Source organism: Papio anubis, chromosome 20, assembly GCF_008728515.1.
Source record: "Papio anubis isolate 15944 chromosome 20, Panubis1.0, whole genome shotgun sequence".
Taxonomy (NCBI): domain Eukaryota; kingdom Metazoa; phylum Chordata; class Mammalia; order Primates; family Cercopithecidae; genus Papio; species Papio anubis.
In genome coordinates this window covers 23,429,644-23,450,727 of record NC_044995.1, presented here as the reverse complement: position 1 = coordinate 23,450,727, position 21,084 = coordinate 23,429,644, and the positions used below count along the sequence as shown (strand labels likewise).

General features: G+C 47.2%; 1 protein-coding gene across 6 annotated transcripts in view; it reads right to left on the bottom strand.

Moving 5' to 3' along the window:
• The window catches only part of CEP89 (centrosomal protein 89), a 95,725-nt gene that overhangs the window by 50,427 nt on the left and 24,214 nt on the right, over positions 1 to 21,084 (bottom strand). For 5 of the 6 annotated variants that reach the window (XM_031659689.1, XM_031659691.1, XM_031659690.1 and 2 more), the window contains 5 exons: positions 20,351 to 20,453; positions 11,676 to 11,704; positions 9,158 to 9,200; positions 5,089 to 5,307; positions 3,357 to 3,499 (listed from right to left, as the gene is read on the bottom strand). In XM_031659689.1, coding sequence (XP_031515549.1) covers positions 3,357 to 3,499; positions 5,089 to 5,307; positions 9,158 to 9,200; positions 11,676 to 11,704; positions 20,351 to 20,453 — 537 coding nt within the window. The remainder of the gene's footprint in view (positions 1 to 3,356; positions 3,500 to 5,088; positions 5,308 to 9,157; positions 9,201 to 11,675; positions 11,705 to 20,350; positions 20,454 to 21,084) is intronic. The other variant, XM_031659694.1, reaches the window with a different exon arrangement.

The window sequence follows — 21,084 nt, the reverse complement described above, 5'->3', positions numbered from 1 at the left end:
ATTTTTGTATTTTTAGTAGAAGCAGGGTTTCACCATATTGGGCAGGCTTGTCTCAAACTCCTGACCTCAAGTGATCTGCCCGCCTCAGCCTCCCAAAGTGCTGGGATTATAGGTGTGAGTCACTGCACCTGGCCTCCAGCCCTTTTTAGTCTTTTAAAATCTGGAGCATATCTAGTGACTGTTTTCACTGGATATGGAACTTTTTAATGTCACATTGTTGAGTGGCTGGATTTTGTTATCTTCCTTTAACGAGTACTGGTTTCTTTTCCTTCCTCCCTTCCTTCCTTCCTCCCTCCTCTCTCTCTCTCTCTCTCTCTCTCTCTCTCTTTCTTTTAGCTCCTAAGTTGCTTGTGGATCCCCTTCATGCTTCCGAGGCTTGTTTTTTCACCCTGGTCATGGTAAGTCTGTAGTAACCTTTCCTAAAAAGCTCTTTGAGCCATACCTCTCAGGCATGGCCCTCTTGTGCTCTTGACTCAATGCAAGGTCTCTCCATTGTGGCTGGGCAGAACTTGAAGGTTCCCAGTGCTGTGTGAGCTCTGGGAACCATGCAGCTCACAGCTCCCTATTCTTATTTTCTGCCCAGTCTCTTGGAGTCTCATCCTACACATGTGCAGGGTGGTATTCCACAAGACTCCAAGGAGCCCATGTAGATTTATATAATTAGCTCTTTCTCTCCAGGACTCCCTTGTTTCCAGTACTCTTGCCATACAAATTCCAGTCTCCTCAGCTTCCCCAGACTCTCATCTCTGTTGAACTCAGGGAAGGGCTCAGCTCCAGCCCTTCTTCCCTGCTCTGTGATCTGAGACTGCCTCCTGACAGAAAGCAGATCACAGGCTCATCTATTTATCCTGTTGCTCTTGAGGGTCATAGGCCGGTACTGCCTGCTGTTTGACATCTGTAAACATTTGCATTACATATTCTGTCTGGTTTTCTATTTGTTTACAGCAGGAGGGAAAATCCGGTACAGAATCAATGGCCTGGACAAAATAATTGTTTATTTCACAAAAGCTTTCCAACGTGAACACCTTAGTATCTAGGTAATTACTCACTCACTCTGCAAACGTTGGCAACTCGCTAAATCATTATGGACACTGCAACGCAACCCTTGTTTTCAAGGATTATACGACCTAGTAACAGAAATAAATACCACTAACACAAATGAACATGATATACAAAAATAGTATACGGTAGAATGCTATAAGTGCCTTAAGAGTGATTACAAACAAAAGTCTGCAATTGTTTAAAAGAGACAGAGGGCCAGGCATGGTGGCTCATGCCTGTAATCCCAGCACTTTGGGAGGCTGGGGAGGGTGGATCATTTGAGGTCAGGAGTTCGAGACCAACCTGGCCAACATGGTGAAACCCTATCTCTACTAAAAATACAAAAATTAGCTGGGTGCGGTGGAACACGCCTGTAATCCCAGCCACTCAGGAGGCTGAGAAACAAGAATCACTTGAACCCAGGAGGTAGAGGTTGCAGTGAGCTGAGATCATGCTGCTGCACTCCAGCCTGGGCGACAGAGACTGTGTCTGAAAAAAAAAAAAAAAAAAAAGACAGAGATCAATCACTTCTGGCTGGGTTGATCAGGGAAGACTGTCATGGAGAACGTGGCATTTGCACGAGGCAGAAGACAACTTGGGAGGAGGCTGTCCCTGGGCCTGTCTACCTGCCCCACGGTCCTGCAGAAGGCCCTGACCTAGCAAGCAGGTTTTGAATTATAGGACCCCAACAACTTTATTTGTTTTTGTTTAAAAGTTAGTATTATGTTAAATGAAAGTCAGTCACACAAAGTCATGTCTTGTATGATTTCATTTCTATGAAATGTTCAGAATTGGCAAATTAATAGAGACATAAAATAGATCAGTGGTTACCAGGGGCTGAGTTGGAGGAAGTGGGCAGCAGGGGAATGTAGGGAGTGATTCCCAACAGGTTTGACACTTCTTTTTTTTTTTTTTTTTTTTTTGAGATGGAGTCTCACTCTCTTTGTCACCCAGGCTGGAGTGCAGAGGCATGATCTCGGCTCACTGCAACCTCTGCCTCCCAGGTTCAAGCGATTCTCCTGCTTCAGCCTCCCAAGTAGCTGGGATTACAAGTGCACATGACCACACCTGGCTAATTTTTTTGTATTTTTAGTATAGATGGAGTTTCACCATGTTGGTCAGGCTGGTCTCGAATGCCTGATTTCAAATGATCCACCCACCTCAGCCTCCCAAAGTGCTCGGATTACAGATGTGAGCTACCATGCCCAGCTGACATTTCTTGATTTAACAAAAGTGCTCTAAAATTGATTGTGGTGAGGGTTGCATAATTCTGTGACTACAATAAAAACCATTAAATGGTACACTTTTAAAATGGGTATGAATTGGATGCTACATGAATTATATCTCAAAGCTGTTATTAAAAAAAAAAAAAAAGTGAAATGTAAGCCCTCCTTCAAAAAGCAACTCAGAAGCCCATGAGGCCTGAACTCCCAGGAGCTGCGGGAGAACACCGTGTGCCTCCCCGCCCTCTACTCCTGCAAGAGCCCAGCCAGCAGTGCCTCCCTCTCCTGTATCCACAGTGTTGCTCACATCCTCATAGCCCCGAGTTCTGTAAGAGTAAGGACCTGAGCATTGGTTCATCTGGCACTCCTCCCAGCATCTCATGCAGTGACCTGCTCAGTGAGAGTGTGTGGAGTTGGACTCTGCAACTATTCTTAGAACTGAAAACTCTGCTTTCCTTTCCAAGTTCATGCACTGATAACAGCTGCAACTTCCAGGAACGTGACTGAGAAGGGAGCAGCCGACACAGACTTTCATTCTTTTACTTTTGTTATTTTTTTTTTTTTTTAATTTTCGAGACAGGGTCTTGCTCTGTCACCCAGGCTAGAGTGCAGTGGCGTGATCTCAGCTCACTGCACCCTCGACCTCCTATGCTCAAGAGATCCTCTTTTCTCAGCCTCCTGAGTGGTTACAGGCATACGCCACCAGGCTAAGCTAAGTTTTAAAAATCTTTTATTTGTAGAGACTAGGTCTCGCTATGTCGCACAGGCTGGTCTGAAACTCCAGAGCTCAAGCAATTCTCCAGCCTTAGCCTCTGAAAGTGCTAGGATTACAGGCACGAGCCACCTCGTCCAGCCTCTTTTACTTTGTACGCTTCTGTATCGTCTCAATGTTTTAGTCTTTATTGCCTTTATTATGGGGAAGAAGGGAGGGAAGAAGGCAAAAAATAGAATGGTTCTTAGAAACATTGTGCCTTGGACACAGCTTTTCTTACATCAAATTATAATAAATAAGAACCTCTCAAGATCGGAAATCAATTCAACAGTAAAGGCTAAAAAATCCAAAAAGCTGATTTTCACAATTGGAAACATTACCTCTTCCTTGGACAAATGCCTGAATTTTGTCTGATATCGACTGAGTTCTACATTCAAACGATGGACAGTCATTTTCAATCCATCATTTTCATCCACCAGTTCTTGAGCTTGTTTTCGCAGATAAAGTAATTCAGGTGCAGCAACTAGGGAAAAAAAATTTAACATTATACTATAACAAATAATGTCAGATTTATCCAGATTTTATTTAAATTGCAAATCATTTGCTTTTCCTCCCTCTTTCACTCTCAGAGGCAATGAACTGTGTGTGTGTGTGTGTCTGTGTGTGTATGTTGTGTCTATGTGTGTGTGTGAATGAATAAAAGTTACAACATTTTTAAACACTGAATAGTTAACATATTGGAAGTTTGTGGAAGTCTTTGCATGTACAATAAAGTAAAATAAAAGTTTCAAGTTGGAAAGGAATAGTCATGTTTCAGATGACATAAAAATATGTGCTTTGAAAAATCATATAGAATACATGGAAAATGTATTACAGCTAATAACCTTCCCACATAATAGCAATGTCCTATTAGAAAACAAAACAGAAAATAGATCCCACAAGGTAACAGCACAAATAATATACAGTGTCTAAAAATAAATGTGCCTAAGATAAGAATTACGCAGGGTCTATATGAAAAAAACTGATACCACCTTACTTAAAGCTATATTATTAGTTTTATATAAATAGAAAAAGGTATAGAGAAAATATTGGTGAATATTTTTATAACTTTAGAGTTAAAAATGACTTAATGCCAAGGGTATAAGTCATAAAAGAAAAACATTTTATAGATTTAGCCCAATTATCAACAAACTAAGAAAATATTACACCTATGACAAAGGGATAAAATCTTTCATATGTAAGGAGTTCCTGCAAATCAATAAAAAGAAGTCAAGTGTCTCAATGTAAAGTGGGCAACTTGGCCATGCATAGTGGCTCATACCTATAATCCCAGCCCTTTGAGCAGCTAAGGAGGAAAAATCCTTGAGGTCAGGAGTTTGAGACCAGCCTGGGCAACACAACGAGGCCTCATTGCTATAAAAAAAAAAGAAAGAAAGAAAGAAAGAAAGAAAACTTAGCCAGGCATGATGGCGTTCACCTTTAGTCCCAGCTATTCAGGAGGCTGAGGTGGGAGGATCACTTGAGCCCAGGAGTTCAAGGTTATAGTGAGCTCTGATCACTCCACTGTAGTCCAACCTGGGTGAAAAGAGTGGGATGCTGTCTCTAAAAAATAAATAAAGTGGACAGCTTCACGAAAGAAAAAGAAAATGACGTGCAAAGATATGAAAAAATATTCAGGTTCATCAATAATAAAAGAAATACAAATTAAAATACTATTTCTTTTTTTAACCTATCAAATTAGCAAGGAAAATATAATCATTGATAAGTCTATGGTAAAGGAGGAGCTTTTATATGCTTCTCTTGCAGATAAAAACTGAAGTGAAATGTATGTAAGCTAAGCATCAAATTCCAAAAGAAGTATTGGAATTTCTTTGTTTTATTTTTGTAAATTCAGCTTCTTTCCAATCTGAGGAATTTCTTTAGTGTAATAATGATATAGCAGATGAAATCAAATCTCAACAAACGTAAAGATAGTAACAAAAAAACCTGAAATATTACAGCATAAATTACCAACACAAATATCAACAAATATCATGACATAAAATATTAACTCTCAAAATAATTGAGTGAAGTCCTGCTCATTCCTCTAATAAAGGCACTGTCCATCCCCACCTTCCTGTGACGACGCCTTCTCAGCCTCTTTGAGTTTTCTCTTCTCTTTTTCCATTCCCTTAAGTTTTAACTGTAGTTCTTTCATTGCTTGTTTCACTGTGTTTAGTTTAAGGGTAAGGCTTTGATTCGTATTGTTTAGGTGCATATTTTCTTCTTTTAACGCCTCAAACTTTTCTCTGGTTATTTCTGTATATCTTTGACGTGCTCTACCAGTTATATCTGAAAAGGTTCAGGGGAAAAGTTTTAAAATGTTAATTGATGTTGACAATGTTATATCAAAATCACCTGACTTTGTTCCAAAAACCACAGCAGGCCTGGTGCCATGTTCTTTGGTCCCTGGGAAGGGAGTGGCTTGTACAGGAAAGAGTAAGTGGCCTGGTGAGGTCACAGCGGGTGGCAGGAAGAGAAGTACTGAGGGGAGGCCAGAGAGGGAGGCCAGAGCTGCAGATTGTGATGTGGCATGGTAGGTTCATCGTGCAGGGCAGCAGGAGCCAGCAGGGCTTTTAGGCAGAGGTGTGAGAAGGAAGAGGCTCTGCTCTCGGGTGAATTCCTCAGGCCAGCAGGGAAGAAGGCAGGTTAGGATGAGGCCCAGCCCAACAGCCAAGGGGCAGCACTAGAGTAGGGACAGAAAGAAAGTGACACGTGAGAGCAGGACTTAGGGGTTGGTAGCTGGCTGGGTGCGGGCAGTGAGAGAGAAGCAGACCCAGGATGACCGCCCAGGTCTGTGTCTGGCAGATGCTTCCCCAGATGAGGAGCACACTGTGAAGAGCAGGTGGGGACAAAAGATGAGGGGAGGCAGGCTTGGGTTGGGACACAGGCCCAGAGTCCCACGGGCAGCCTCTGCTGGGGAGACTGATGAGTCGCTGGCCTGTGGGCAGCACCTGAAGGCACCAGGGTGAGGAGAAAACAGACGTCACATAGGACCTTAAGAAGGAACAGCAAGAAAATAGGGTGGAAACCAGCGCTGTTCCACGGGGAGATGTGCTCCGAGAGGTCACAGGAGGTGAGGCTCCCATGGGCCCCTGGCCAGCGTACCTCCCAGGGGAGGGAGAGGCAGAAGCAGAGTTTCCACACAGGCAAGGGCAGGATGGCTGGTGGCTCCAGAGAACCTGGCCCGACCCCTGACACACACACATCCAATCCCTAACATGCGAGAGGTGAGGCTCAGAAATGGGAAACTCCACAGCTGCACGGAAACAAGGGAACCCTGAGAAATCCCAGAGAGAAAACAGTTGAGATGAGACTGAAGATGGACGCCACAGCCTGAAATGTGCCAAGAGAGGGCAGCTAGAAAATGGGGGGTGGCTCCAGGGATATGCCTTGCCCTGGTAGGAGTGGAGACACAAAGTGGCCTAGAAAGAGCCAATGAGGTTAGGCCTGGTGGCTCACATCTGCAATCCCAGCACTTTGGGAAGCTGAGGTAGGAAGATTGCTTGAGGCCAGGAGTTCGAGACCAGCCTGAGCAACATAGCAAGACCCCATCTCTACAAAAATCAATCAATAAATAAAATTATACTTAAAAAGCAGCAGCTTGAAACAGCTGATGAGCTGTCGAGTTAGATAACCACAGTGGCAATAGCAAGGGGTTAACCCACCCAACCCAGGCAGCAACAGCAGAAATGTGTGCCCCTCCTCAGGCAGAACACACAGGCCCTGAGGGCAGAGAGGCAGGGCAGGCCAGGGGGCTGGAGAAAGCCAGGAGGAAGAGGGGTCCCCATGGATCCCAGCTAGCCTCACATCCTGCCCATCCCCACCAGTTGCTGGAGGCAGCAGTCGGTACAGCCTGGCAGCCTGCTGGCTCGCTCTCTCCGGGCAGGGTGCAGTAAACAGAGGTAGCATCCCCATGCGGGCCACAGGGAATCTCAGGGACCCCAACAGGCATCAAACAGCAGAGCCAGAGAAGCATCAATGGCAAGTGAGAGGAGAAGGGGTGCAACATAAACCCTAAGACTGGATGCGCACAATTATGACTTTCAGAGATCATGGATGTTAGTGTCTTACAGAAATCATGGACGTTAATATTTGATCAACAGCATAAACTGAAAGGATGGGCTGAGCCGCAGCATACACATCATGAAGAAGGAATGCACGGTGCAGAAGTTAGAGCCCCAGCAATCGCCCAGAATACAGCATTGAAAATGCTGAGATTGAAAGGGTGCAAATAAAGTCAATCTGACACGGAGGAGACTTAAAACAGGATTTTCAGAGCAGTGACGCTGATGGCAGCAGCGGCCCATCCAGAGTGGCCGCCGCACAGACTAGCTAGAGCAGGGAGGCGTGGCCCAAGCCTCTTGCTCCATGGAGCAGGCAGGAGCCCCCGCTCCCTGGATGCCGCTGCAGCTGCCCAAGTCCGGCTGCAGACCCGAGAATCTGTGTTCTTGGGGGCCCAAGAAGGCTCCCCCGCCCCAGCCCCCATAGGCTCGGAAGTGCCTGATCCCACTACCTGGCTTCACCGCCCCTTCTGAGTTGGCAGGGCAGGAGCTCCCGGGGTGCTGCTACAGCCGCCCTCCCAGGTGCGGGACCTGGGTGTCTCTGCAGTCTGCACCCTCCGGGGCCTGAGAAGGCTCCCGTGTCCCCGCAGGCTCACGGGTGTTTGCTCGGGCTGCCTGGCCTCTCTCTGCTCCCGGCGCCTGCTCCAGTCTCAGAGCGCGGTTGGAGCGGGGTTAAGGCCAAGCCTGGGCACTGTCACAGCCTGGCTGGAAGTGTGCACACTTAGGGCAGCACGGACACGACAGCACCCTGCCGCCTCAGCCCCCTCCAGACTTTGGGCACCCGTGAGCGCAGGAGGGAAAGACAAGGGGGGGGGTGGTGAGGGTGGCTCTTCACTGGCCTGCAGGTGCCCCTTGGTGCGAACAGCCTGGGTGCCATGAACTGGGCAGCAGGAGGCAGACAGGCTCCTGGGCAGAAGCGGGCAGGTCCACGGTGAGTCCCCACCTTCAGGTCGGGGAGGGCCTGAAGGCTGGGAACCGGTTGCCCATCCCGTGGGACCATAGTAGGAACTTGTGGTGCCTTTTCCAGGCCCACCCATGGCCACTCATGGACCCACTGGTGCTCACTCCCTCCCTTCTGAGGCCCATAAAAGCCCTGGGCTTAGCCAGAGCAGAGCAGATGGGATGACCAGCTGCAGAGAGGAGTTACCCTCTCTGCTGATAGCTGGAGACATCAGAGGACCAGCAGCAGAGAGAAGCAACCTACTCCAGGGCCTCCTCTCTGCTAGGAGCTGGTCAGAATAACCAGCTGCAGAGAACAACCCTCTCCAGGGCTTCCTCTTTGCTGAGAGCTGCAGAGACAGTCGAATGACCTGCCTTCAGAGAGGAGCCACAGACTCCAGGGCCTCCTCTCTGCTGAGAGCTGAACGCTTGACGGGACGACCTGCCTACAGAGAGAAGCTACCCACTGTCTCCTACCAGTTCAGTCTCCTCTGAACTGTCCTAACACTCAGTAAAGCTCCTCTTCGTCTTGCTCACCCTCCACTTGTCTGCTTACCTCATTCTTCCTGGATGCAGGACAAGAACTCAGGCAAAGGCACACTGGCACCATAGACATTTCTGGCCAGAAAAGCGACACCCCAGAGATCTTGTAACAAGGTGGGACCTAACAGCAGAAATTATAACTTCCATTTTGGAAGCCACTGAAGCTCCCCAAACTGTTCAGTGGGGTGTAACCCATAAAGCATCACTGGACCTCTCCCTCTGCCTTCAGCCTCAGAGCAGAGCCCATAACTGTACCTGCCTGCCCAGCATGGATCCCAGTACATCATGGGTCCACTCCTCCCACCGGGATCCCAGCACATCCCACAGGTCCACCTCCCTTCCCCCAGGATCCCAGCATATCCCACAGGTCCACGTCCCCCCAGGTGTAACCCCCAGCCTCCCAGGATCCAAGCACATCCTGTATGGACACACGTCCACTACCCAGTGTTTGCATCCTCTCTTTTGAGGCAAGGGTGAAAGTTCAACAACTAATACAAGAAAAAGAAAACGTAATCTTTATTTTCAGATAAAATTAATCTGGATATTCTCCAAAACAACAAGCTTTTCAATCATAATATAATTCAAAAGGCAAATACCTGGGGAGGGTGGAGGTTTCTCACGTAATGGAGGTTTTTCATCCTAGGAAAGAAAGAACGTAAGTGCAGAGCATTAGTGTTTTATAAAGTGGACACAGGCAGCTAGGTCATTAGACAGCAGGTATATAAGCATGCTTTATTTCCTTCATTTGGACTCTTGTTCTTTGTTTTAGCTTTCAAAACTTTAATATCTACTATTTCTTTTTTTCCTTTTTTAAGACAGGGTCTTACTTTGTCACCCAGGCTGGGGTGCATTGGTGTGATCACAGCTCATTGCAGCCTCCAACTCCTAGGCTCATGCAATCCTCCTACCTCAGCCTCCCAAGTAGCTGGGATTACACATGGGCCATCAGAGCTAATTTTTTTTTTTTTTTTTTTAAGAGATGGGGTCTCATTTATGTTGCCCAGGTTGGCCTTGAGCTCTTCAGCTCAAGGGATCCTCCTACCTTGGCCTCCCAACATGCTGGGATTACACTGTTTCTTATACCTGAATCTTAGACCTTAAATGTCTTCCCCTCTGGTGCGCTCTCTGAGGCTGTAAAGGAAGTCCTTCCTGAGCTTTCTTCCTGCCTTTCTGTGCTGAGTTCAGTGACTGTCTTTACAGGTAGATCCTGTGAGTAGCGGGCTGGGGGCTCACGTTTAAAAGCATGTGCTAGGTAGGGCTGCGAGTGCTGAGCGGAGATGCCCTCAGAAAACTCCAGCCAGGCCTCTTCTCACTGGGATGGGCAAAAAGGACCCCACCAACTGCAGGGAAGCACATTTGCAAAATGCTGAGAAAGGAACATTAACAAGATATTGCTTCGCAACCCCAAACCCAGAGGAAAGGGAAGGCTGTGAACTTTTGTTAATTTTTGCTTACATGCTGGTGTGATATTAAGTTTCTAATTTCTGCTGACGAAGTAGACAAGGTTATAAATTAACTCTCCAGAGAAATGTTTAATTTTTAAGTTCCTATGACATCGCACAATGAAAAACTTACGTTAGAACTATTTCCATGTTTGCAAATTAGTTATTAAAATTCTCAGGCCAGGCTAGGCGCGGTGGCTCATACCTGTAATCCCAGCACTTTAGGAGCCCGAGGCAGGTGGGATCACCTGAGGTTAGGAGTCCGAGACCAGACTGGCCAACATGGTGAAATCCCATCTCCATTAAAAATACAAAAATTGGCTGGGCACAGTGGCTCACGCCACGCCTGTAATCCCAGCACTTTGGGAGGGCAAGGCGGGTGGACCACGAGGTCAGGAAATCGAGACTATTTTGGCTAACACGGTGAAACCCCATCTCTACTAAAAACACAAAAAATAAAAAAAATAAAAATTAGCCAGGCATGGTGGTGGGCGCCTGTAGTGCCAGCTACTCGGGAGGCTGAGACAGGAAAATGGCATGAACCTGGGAGACAGAGCTTGCAGCGAGCCGAGATCACGCCACTGCACTCCAGCCTGGGTGACAGAGCGGGACTCTGTTTAAAAAAAAAAAAAAAATTAGCTGGGCGTGGTGGCATGCACCTGTGATCCTAGCTACTTGGGAGGCTGAGGCAGGAGAATCACTTGAATCCAGGAGGCTTAGGTTGCAGTGAGCCGAGACTGCACCACTGCACTCCGGCCTGGGTGACAGAGCAAGACTTCATTTCAAACAAAAAAATCTCAGGCTAGGCACATCACATCATGCCTGCAATCCCAGTGCCTTTGGGAGGCCAAGGCAGGAGGATCGCTTGAGCCCAACAGCTTGAGACCATCCTGGGCAACATAACAAGAAGCCAACTCTAAAAAAAATTTTTTTTTAATTAGCCAGGAGTGGTGGCATGTGCCTGTAGTCCCAGCTACTCAGGAGACTGAGGCAAAAGGATCACTTGATCCCAGGAGACTAAGGCTACAGTGAGCTATGATCACACTACTGCACTCCAGTCCGGGTCACGGAGGGAAATCCTGTCTCAAAAAATCATTTTTACAAAAGATAAAATTGTGTATTCATTATACATTCATTTTAATTATAAAATATGTCTAACACTTTAATACATTACTTTCATCATTAAACTATGGAAAATATCAATTTCCTCATGTTTTAAAAGTATTTAAGGCCAGGTACAGTGGCTCACACCTGTAATCCCAGCACTCTGGGAGGTTGAGGTGGGCGGATCACTTGAGCTCAGGAGTTTGAGACCAGCCTGGGCAACATGGGGAAACCCTGTCTTTACCAAAAATACAAAAAATTAGCTGGGTGTGGTGGCATGCGTCTGTGATCCCAGTTACTCGGGAGACAGGTGGGAGGATCGCTTGAGCCTGGAAGACGGAGTCCACAGTGAGCTGAGATTGCACCACTGCACTCCAGCCTGAGCGACAGTGAGAGCTCCTTCTCAAAAACAAAAAAAAAGAAAAGAAAAAAAGCATTTAAAAGAAATATTCAACAGGAAAGAACTCTTAAGGGAAGATTTATTTTTTACCCCAAAATCACCAAAGTTGTTGAAAATTTATGATGAAAACTCCACTGAGAAAATCAGTTTTTAAAAAAATGATCTTACCTTTAAATTCAGAACAGAGTATTTACCATCTGATGAAAAACAAAAGACAGAGAAACTTTTAAAGTAGATAATGAAATACGACAACTCAGAAAAGTACAATCATAGAAATTCACCTTCCACAGAGGAGCTCGACAAGGCCTGGGAGAGGGATAAAATTCATAGGGTCACAGGGCAAATGGGTCCCAGAGCCAGGCAGGGACCTGACTCTAAATTGCCATCTTTCTCCCATACCCATTCCTGAGCACATCCGCGGCTCACGTGGCTGCAGAACTAAAGCCAAACTCTTCAGTGTCTCCAAGCCCTTCCCATGCCAGGCTCCTCCTCTCCTTCCAACACCCCTCCCCGCCACTGTCCACACATCTTGCCGACCACACCCTGGATGGGCCACCCTCCCTAAATGCAGCATCCAACCTGTCAGAAGAATAGTTTTTCTTTGAAGCAAACTGTCTCAACGATAGAGAGGAAAATAAATCTCGCCCAGTTACTCATCTTCCATATACCTGTAATCCAGGTACCCTAGGAAGCAGGTGATCTTACACCCCAGTTTGCCTGTACACATTCATGCTGTGAAAAGTTGGACATCGAGTTGCTGTTTTTTGAGACGGAGTCTCACTCTGTCCCTCAGGTGGAGTACAGCAGTGCAATCTCGGCTCACTGCAACCTCTGCCTCCTAGGTTCAAACGATTCTCCTGCCTCAGCCTCCCAATTAGCTGGGATTACAGGCATGGACCACGATGCCCAGCTAATTTTTGTATTTTTAGTAGAGACGGGGTTCCCCCATGTTGGCCAGGCTGGTCTTGAACTCCTGACCTCAGATGATCCACCCGCCTTGGCTTCCTTTGGATTACAGGCGTGAGCCACTGTGCCTGACCGTGAGTTGCTTTTAACTTTCTACTATTAATTTGCAGAGCAGAAATAACTGACTGAAAATAAACTAGAAACACATGCAAAAAACAGGGGAAAGAACCCTACAGAATTCAGACAACAGAAGAAAATGCTAGAGATACATACAAGATTCTAAATATACTTCTTGGTTGGGCACGGTGGCTCATGCCTGTAGTCCCAGCACTCTGGGAGGCTGAGGTGGGTGGATCACTTGAGGTCAGGAGTTTGAGACTAGCCTGGCCAACATGGTAAACCCCATCTCTACTAAAAACACAAAAATTAGCTGGATGTCGTGGTGCTTGCCTGTAATCCTAGCTACTTGGGAGGCTGAGGCAGGAGAAACTCTTGAGCTTGGAAGGCAGAGGTTACAGTGAGCCAAGACTGTACCATGACACTCTAGTCTGGGCAGCAGAGCAAGACATCACCTCTAAATAAATAAATAAATAAACAAACAAACAAACAAACAAATAAATCCACTTCCTGATATATTCAAAATACCAATACTTAAACAACTCATCACTGAAGAGCTCATTTTTGGCCAAAGTCATCTTGATCAGCTGTTTTTAACCAAACTGCTTTCAGTCAAACATTCAGGGGCAGCCTGGACTGCTCTCCTACTTGGACACCTACTTGGACACCAGGAGTTTGAGACCAGTCTAGGCAACAGAGCAAAACCCTGTCTCTACAAAAAATACCAAATTAGCCAGGTGTGGTGGAACGCACCTGCAGTCCCAGCTACTCGGGAGGCTGAGCAGCCTGGACTGCTTTCCTACTTGGATCCTACCCTGTCCTTCTGAGTTCAGCCTGATGAACCCTCCTCCCCCTACCACCTTCCCTAACTGGCAGACAACAACCTCTACTGCCCACCTTAGCACCCCACACTACGATTTGCGATCTGCACCTCCTCCTCTGCAGCTGGGATTCGAGGGGAAAGGCCTGTGGCTCTGTCATCTCTGACACATGGCCGGCACTGAACCAGTTTCCAATAAGCAAATGTTTAAAGTGATACAACAAGAAAAAAATTATATTTTTAATAACACCTTTACAATAGTCTTGATTTGGTATCCCACAATGCTACCTCAGACCTGACTGCTTTCATATTTAATGGAGTCTTCTATACCCTCCTTAAATTCTTCACAAAATAAAATTGCAGGAGCAGAGAGTTACATGAAATAGAATGGCAAAAGGTTGACAGCTGGCTGGCCACACTGGCACATGCTTGTAGCCCCAGCACTTTGAGAGGCCGAGGCAGGCGGATTGGTTGAGCCCAGGAGTTTGAGACCAGCCTGGGCAACAGAGCAAAACTCCGTCTCTACAAAAAATACCAAATTAGCCAGGTGTGGAATGCACCTGTAGTCCCAGCTGCTTGGGAGGCTGAGGCAGGAGAATCATTCGAGCCTGGGAGGCAGAGGTTACAGTGAGCTGAGATCACACCACTGCACTCCAGCCTGGGTGACAGAGAGTGACCCTGCCTCAAAAAAATAAGAAAATTGTTGACAGCTATAGAAGCGGGGAGATGCATAGATGGATAGGTGGGAGTTCATTTTACTTGTCTCTCTACTTTTGTACACGTTAAAAATGATCACAATAAAAAGTTTTTCAAGGGCAATTCCATTTTCCCAAAGGAAATCATGCTATTTTATCTTAGTCATCAACTTTTCAGAAAAGGAATCCGATAAAGATTAAACTTACAATTTACAGCATCCCAAATTCACATTGGTATTTAATGTACATTTAATGTACACGCAGTTCACTCGGTTCTGTGAATCTATTTTGTGTCCCGTTTTCTTATTTATCATTTCTCAAACAGATTTCCAGAGTCCTCACCCTCCTCATTTCTATTACCTATAAGGGTGAGGGGGGTACACATAAAATAACAGCAAAGGGCTTCAATACTGGGCGTACTCCTACTGTGCACAAGGTGTCATGCTGGGTACTATCCCAGTTTTTTTTTTTTTTATACAGGGTCTCACTCTGTCACCTAGGCTAGAGTGCAGCGGTGGAAACTGCACTGCAGCCTCAACCTGTCGGGCTCAAGCGGTCTTCCTGCCTCAGCCTCCAGCTGCTGGGTGCAAACGATCTTCCTGCCTCAGCCTCCAGCTGCCAGGTGCAAACGATCTTCCTGCCTCAGCCTCCAGCTGCCGGGTGCAAACGATCTTCCTGCCTCAGCCTCCAGCTGCCGGGTGCAAACGATCTTCCTGCCTCAGCCTCCAGCTGCTGGGCTCAAGTGATCTTCCTGCCTCAGCCTCCAGCTGCTGGGCTCAAGTGATCTTCCTGCCTCAGCCTCCAGAGTAGCTGGGACTACAGGTGCATGCCATTATGCTGGCTAATTTTTAAAATTTTTGTAGAAACAGGGTCTCCCTATGTTGCCCAGGCTGGTCTCAAACTCCTGAGCTCAAGCAATCCTCCTCAAGTGCTGGGATCATAGGCCTGAGCCACTGTGCCTGGCCCTATTCCAATCTTTATAGAAAGAAAATTCACATGACATGAACACATTCTTGCTGTCAAAAATTTTAATGACACAGATAAATCAAAATTCACCCATGAACATAATCCCTCGAAACCTTCCCCTCTCCAGAGGTAACCATGGTTATCAACAGGGTATGGTTCTTTTCAGATATATTTGAGCATATAAGGATGTAGTGGTTCACACCTGTAATCCCAACACTGTGGGAGGCCGAGGTGGGAGGATGGTTCAAGCCCAGGAGGTAGAGGCTACAGTGAGTTATGCTCACACCACTGTACTCCAGCCTGGGTGGCAGAGCAAGATCCTGTCTCAAAAAAAAGAGTCAAACCCCACAACTTCCCCACGTTTCACATGCCTACATATAAGAAACATTAGGCAGGGGGGAGGGAGAGTAGTGTGCACACAGGTCCAGTGGCAGGAAGGAAAACCACAGAGCTAAGGAAATGAAAGAACAGCAGAGTAGCTGGAGAGCAGTCAGCAGGGGCCAGGGCTGGCAGGCCATGCAGGTGGTGGGAAACCATGGAAGAGACCCAATTCAAAAGGGTCTGGGGTACGTGAGGGTGTGAGGGGATGCATGTGGGGGTCCACGGACATGCAAGGGGACACTACCAGCTTTATGCTTTGAAAAGATGGCTCTGGGCCAGATGAGGTGTCTCATGCCTGTAATCCCAGCACTTTGGGAGGCCAAGGCGGGTCGAATGTTTGAGCCCAGGAGTTCAAGCACAGCCTGGGCAATATAGTGAAACCCTGTGTCTAACAACATACAAAAATTAGCCAGGCATGATGATGCACACCTGTAGTCCCAGCTATTCAGGAGGCTGAGGTGGGAGGATCAACTGAACTCAGGTTGAGATTGCAGTGAGCCGTGATCATACCACTGTACTCCAGCCTGGGCAACAGAGTGAGACCCTGTTGAAAAAAAAAAAAGTCTGTTCTGGCTGAGGGGATGAATGAATGAAGTTAAACAGTTACATGGCATAGAAGCTGGGAGAGGAAACCTGGGCGCAGCACACAATGAATGATATCAAACTGGGGAGCAGGCTGTGAGTACTTCAAAGAGTCAAGGGCCTAGACAGAGGAGATGACGGGGTGGGGGGTGGGGCGCCCAGGAAGGTGGGAGGAAACAAGATGCCCTGAGCCCAGGGAGAAGGTATGTTAACCACGTGGTATGCTACTGAGACGTCATCAGAAGCAGCCAGAAAACCACCCAGCGCACTTAACTACACGAAGGTCTCTGGTCCAGTGGCGCGACGGAGAGGGAAGCCCACCTGGAGAGGTTTGAGGAGACGTGGAGAGGGAGAAGGCCTGGAGAGGTGTACCACTGGACAAAGCGGGCTGTTGAGGAGGAGAAGGAGGAAGTACTAGCAAGAGGGGACTGTGGGATCAAATAAGGGTCTGCAAAGAATCTAGGGAAGGGGAACAGCGTCCACGAGCATGAATTTGGCAGTTCTGACCAAGGGCACGAGGGCCTTGCCCAAAGTGTGTTTGGTCTTTTTGGCAGGGGTCTCGCTAGAGTGCAGAGCGATGCATCAGGTGACCAAAGCTTCAGGCTTTAGACACTAATCATCACTAGCACTGATGGAAGCCACTGCGCTTCACATGCATCACTTCATTTATGAGAGAGACACTCTCAGATTGAGAAGATGAGGTAAGTAACTTAGCCACGCCTGGAAATGACAGTCAAAGACCAAACCACCAAAAGCCAGGGCTCCTCACGTGTTGTCCAAGGATCACCCACATCAGACTCCTCTGTGTACTTGTGAAAAGTACAGACCCTTCCAGACCAGTCTGACCAACACAGAGAAACCCCATCTCTACTAAAAATACAAAATGAGCTGGGCGTGGTGGCACATGCCTGTAATCCCAGCTACTCTGGAGGCTGAGGCAGGAGAATGGCTTGAATCCAGGAGGCGGAGGTTGTGGTAAGCCAAGATCGCACCACTGCACTCCAGCCTGGGCAACAAGAGCAAAACTCCGTTTCAAAAAAAAAAAAAAAAAAAAGTACAGAGCCTTGCGCCCAGCCCTGAGCCACTAAATTAGAGTTTGGGGTTTGGGGTTTTTCAGAAGTATGCAGGGGCTTTTAGTGCCCACCACAAACCAGGCATCACTGCAGAAGCTGCAATCCCTCCCAACCAACACCTGTGTACCAAGTGCACATTCCCAAGTATGTGGGTGGCCACTGCGTCTCATCTCCAAACCCACCTTCATGGCCGGCTCATGTTACTGCAGCATTTCCACCCAGCCAGTTGGCACCAAGGAAGGCTTCCTCTGTAGGGGGCGCTGGAGAGACACTGGAGGAGCCGGGACTTTGCTTTCCTACTCCAGCTTCCTCTGGCTCTTCCTTCCATGCATTAATTTCTTTTTTTAATTTCTGTTTTTTAGAGTCCGAGGGTCTCACTATATTACCCAGGCTGGATTCGAACTCCCGGGCTCAAGTAATCGTCCTGCCTTGGCCTCCCAAGTAGCTGAGATTACAAGTGGGATTACACGGGCAGATCCTTTCTTTTTAATTTTTTGGGTGGCCAGCAACATGCAGTACCTCCCCATGGTGGCTTCTCCTGGCCCCCTGTCCCAGTGAGTTTCATTACGGCAGCCCCTCAGCAAACTTCCTGGCCACTCAGCAGGCCACAGCTACGTCCTCTCCAGGAAGGTGTAGATCTTGGTTCTGGCTGAGGCTTCTCCAGAGCTGCTTGCTCCTGAAGGCTGACTTTGTGTCAGCCCTAGGGACAGTGGCTGCCCCCTTGAGCTGCTACTCCTGAATTCTTGAGTATTCTCTTTTACTCCTTAGTAGGCAATCCTGTTATTATTATTTTTTTTTTTTAGAGACAGGGTCTCACTCTGTCACCTAGGCTGGAGTGCAGTGGCACTATCACATCTCACTGCAGCCTTGACCTCCTTCCTGGGCTCAAGTGATCCTCCCATCTCAGCCTCCTGCATAGCTGGGATTACAGGTGTGAGCCACCACGCCCAGCCCCCAAACCTGTTATAATTAATAATTCTTTATAGTAAATTTTCCCTCTTCAAGTCACTGTGTGTGTTCTGACTCCTGATTGGACCTTGACTGATATATGCTACATCAGGCCACACAATGCAGATGTTAGACAAGGCAGGAAAGAACCAAATTTGGGGACGTAGGAAGACATCTGGCATGTGTTGTGAGACGAAAGAAAGGTAACAAAACAGCGTGCACATTATATACACACATGCTCTAAATTGTTAAAAATCTTATCTGTGGGGGCACAATTAAGTGTGTTTAGCCTTATGATATGGTCTGGCTGTGCCCCTACTCACATCTCATCTTGAACTGTAGCTCCCATAATTCCCACCTATTGTGGGAGGGACCCAGTGGGAGATAATTGAATCATGGGGCGGTTTCCCCCATACTGTTCTCATGGTAGTGAATAAGTCTCACGAGAGCTGATGGTTTTATAAGGGGAAACCCCTTTCTCTTGGTTCTCATTCCCTCATCTGCCGCCATGTAAGACGTGCCTTTCACCTTCTGCCATGATTGTGAGGCCTCCCCAGCCACGTGGAACTGTGAGTCCATTAAACCTCTTTTTCTTGATAAGTTACCCAGTCTCGGGTATGTCTTTATCAGCAGCGTGAAAACGGACTAATGCACTTTATATATTTATGTATTTTTTTTTTTTACAGTAAGACAGTATTACTTTTGTAATTTAAAAACAGATGCACCTTTTACTAAATCTAATACTTAAAAAATATGCCAACTGACCAACAGGTGTTTTCTGGCCCCAGGATTATGAGGCTGACGTTCTGTGTTCCCTGAGAAATGATTTACAGAAATGTTTCCCTGAGCCCGAGCAACTCTGGGGCTGCTGATAAAGCAATTATTGGTTGTCCACTCGATGCCTGGCTCTCCTTGTCGCTTCTCAAATGTGAACCACCTCTTAGGAAACCGAAAACTTTTCCCTACCTTTGCTATAACATGCTGAATTCTCTCATTGTGATAATCAAATAGATATATGTCCACACACTCATTCACCCAACAGATCTTTCCTGGTGGGCCACTGTGGGCCAGGTCTTTCCCCAAGCACTGGGACTAGGGAGACCCTATCCTACCCCTATCTCTATTGCTTAAGCCCAGGAGTTCAAGACCAGCCTAGCTAACATAGCAAAAAAAAAAACAGCACCTTGTACTTTAAAAACAACCTAATATCCAGAAGCAATTGACTATGGAATAACTTGTTTTCTTTTCTTTTTTTTTTTTTTTGAGATGGGGTTTCACTCTGTCACTCAGGCTGGAGTACAATGGCACAATCTCAGCTCACTGCAGCCCTTGCCTCCAGGGCTCAAGCGATCCTCCCACCTCAGCCTCAAGAGTAGCTAGGACCACAGGCACATGCCACCATGCCTGGCTACTTTTTTGTATTCTGGTAGAGATGGGATGTCCATTTTTTGTAGAGAGTGTCTCACTATGTTGCCCAACCTGGTCTCAAACTCCTAAGCTCAAAAGATCTACCTGCCTTAGCCTCCCAAAGTACTTGGATTACAGGAGTGAACCACCACACCCAGCCTTATTTTCTTGAGACAGGGTCTTACTCTGTCACCCAGACTGGAGTGCAATGGTGCAATCACGGCTTGCTGCAGCCTTGACCTTCCGAGCTCAAGTGATCCTCCCACCTTGCCCCCTTCTGAATAGGTGGGACTATAGGCGTGCACCCCCTTGCCTGGCTACTGTTTTTATTTTTACATTTTGTAGAGACGAGGTCTCCCTGTGTTGCCCAGGCTGCTTTCAAATTCTTGAGCTCAAGGGATCCTCCAGCCTTGGTCTGCCAAAGAGCTGGCGTGAGCCACCACACCTGGACTCTCATTTTCAATAAAAAATAAACTTCAATTATATTCCTAGTTAAAATCACAGTGCTACAGCATGAAGGGGCAATGGGTATGTTTTCCTAAAAATAAGCAATATTCATTAAGAAAAAATGTTCTTATATTTTATGAAAATTTTGGGATTTGTTTGTTTGTTTGTTTTACCTTTTTTTTTTTTTTTTTTTTTTTTTTTTTTTTTGAGACGGAGTCTCGCGCTGTGTCACCCAGGCTGGAGTGCAGTGGCGCGATCTCGGCTCACTGCAAGCTCCGCCTCCCAGGTTCAGGCCATTCTCCTGCCTCAGCCTCCGAGTAGCTGGGACTACAGGCGCCCGCCACCACGCCCGGCTAGTTTTTTTTGTATTTTTAGTAGAGACGGGGTTTCACCATGTTAGCCAGGATGGTCTCGATCTCCTGACCTCGTGATCCGCCCGCCTCGGCCTCCCAAAGTGCTGGGATTACAGGCTTGAGCCACCGCGCCCGGCCTTTGTTTTACCTTTTTGTTGTATCCGCTGTGGTATAGGAGGGGAGCCTGGAAACTCATCTTGATCAGAAATATTTTCATCATCTTCACTGTCCACCTCATGTAACAATGGCACCTTTTATTATAAAAGACAAAGGAGGAAAGAAATGAGAAATGTCCTTCTAACAAATTCCAACGTCTTCTTTCAAACCCTCCCCACTGAGAGCTCCCTCCATGGGCACTTCAGCTACTTTAGTGACACACAAAAGGGCTACATCAGGTAGGGCTGGATGACACTTCCAGGCCCTCAGGAAAAGCTTGGGGGGCAAAGGCAACACCATTCAAGTTATGCTAAGGCCACTGAGAGCTCCACACCCCAGCCATGTTGCCAGGGCAGCTTCCCTTCCTCATCCCTGCCAGGGACCACCCAATACCACTCCACACTGGCACTGACACCATGTTACTAATTTCCCCCCATCCCTTTTTTTTGAGACAGGATCTCCCTCTGTCACCCAAGCTGGAGCACAGTGGTGTGATCACAGCTCACTGCAACCTTGACTTCCCACATGCAAGCGATCCTCCCACTTCAGCCCCCGGAGTAGCTGGGACCACAGGCATGCACCACCACACCCAGCTAATTTTTTTTATTTTTTGTACAGACAGGGTCTCCTTTTGTTGCCCAGGCTGGTCTCAAACTCCTGGGCCCATGCGATCCTCCTGCCTCAGCCTCCCGAAGTGCAGGGATTACAGACGACAGCCACTCCACC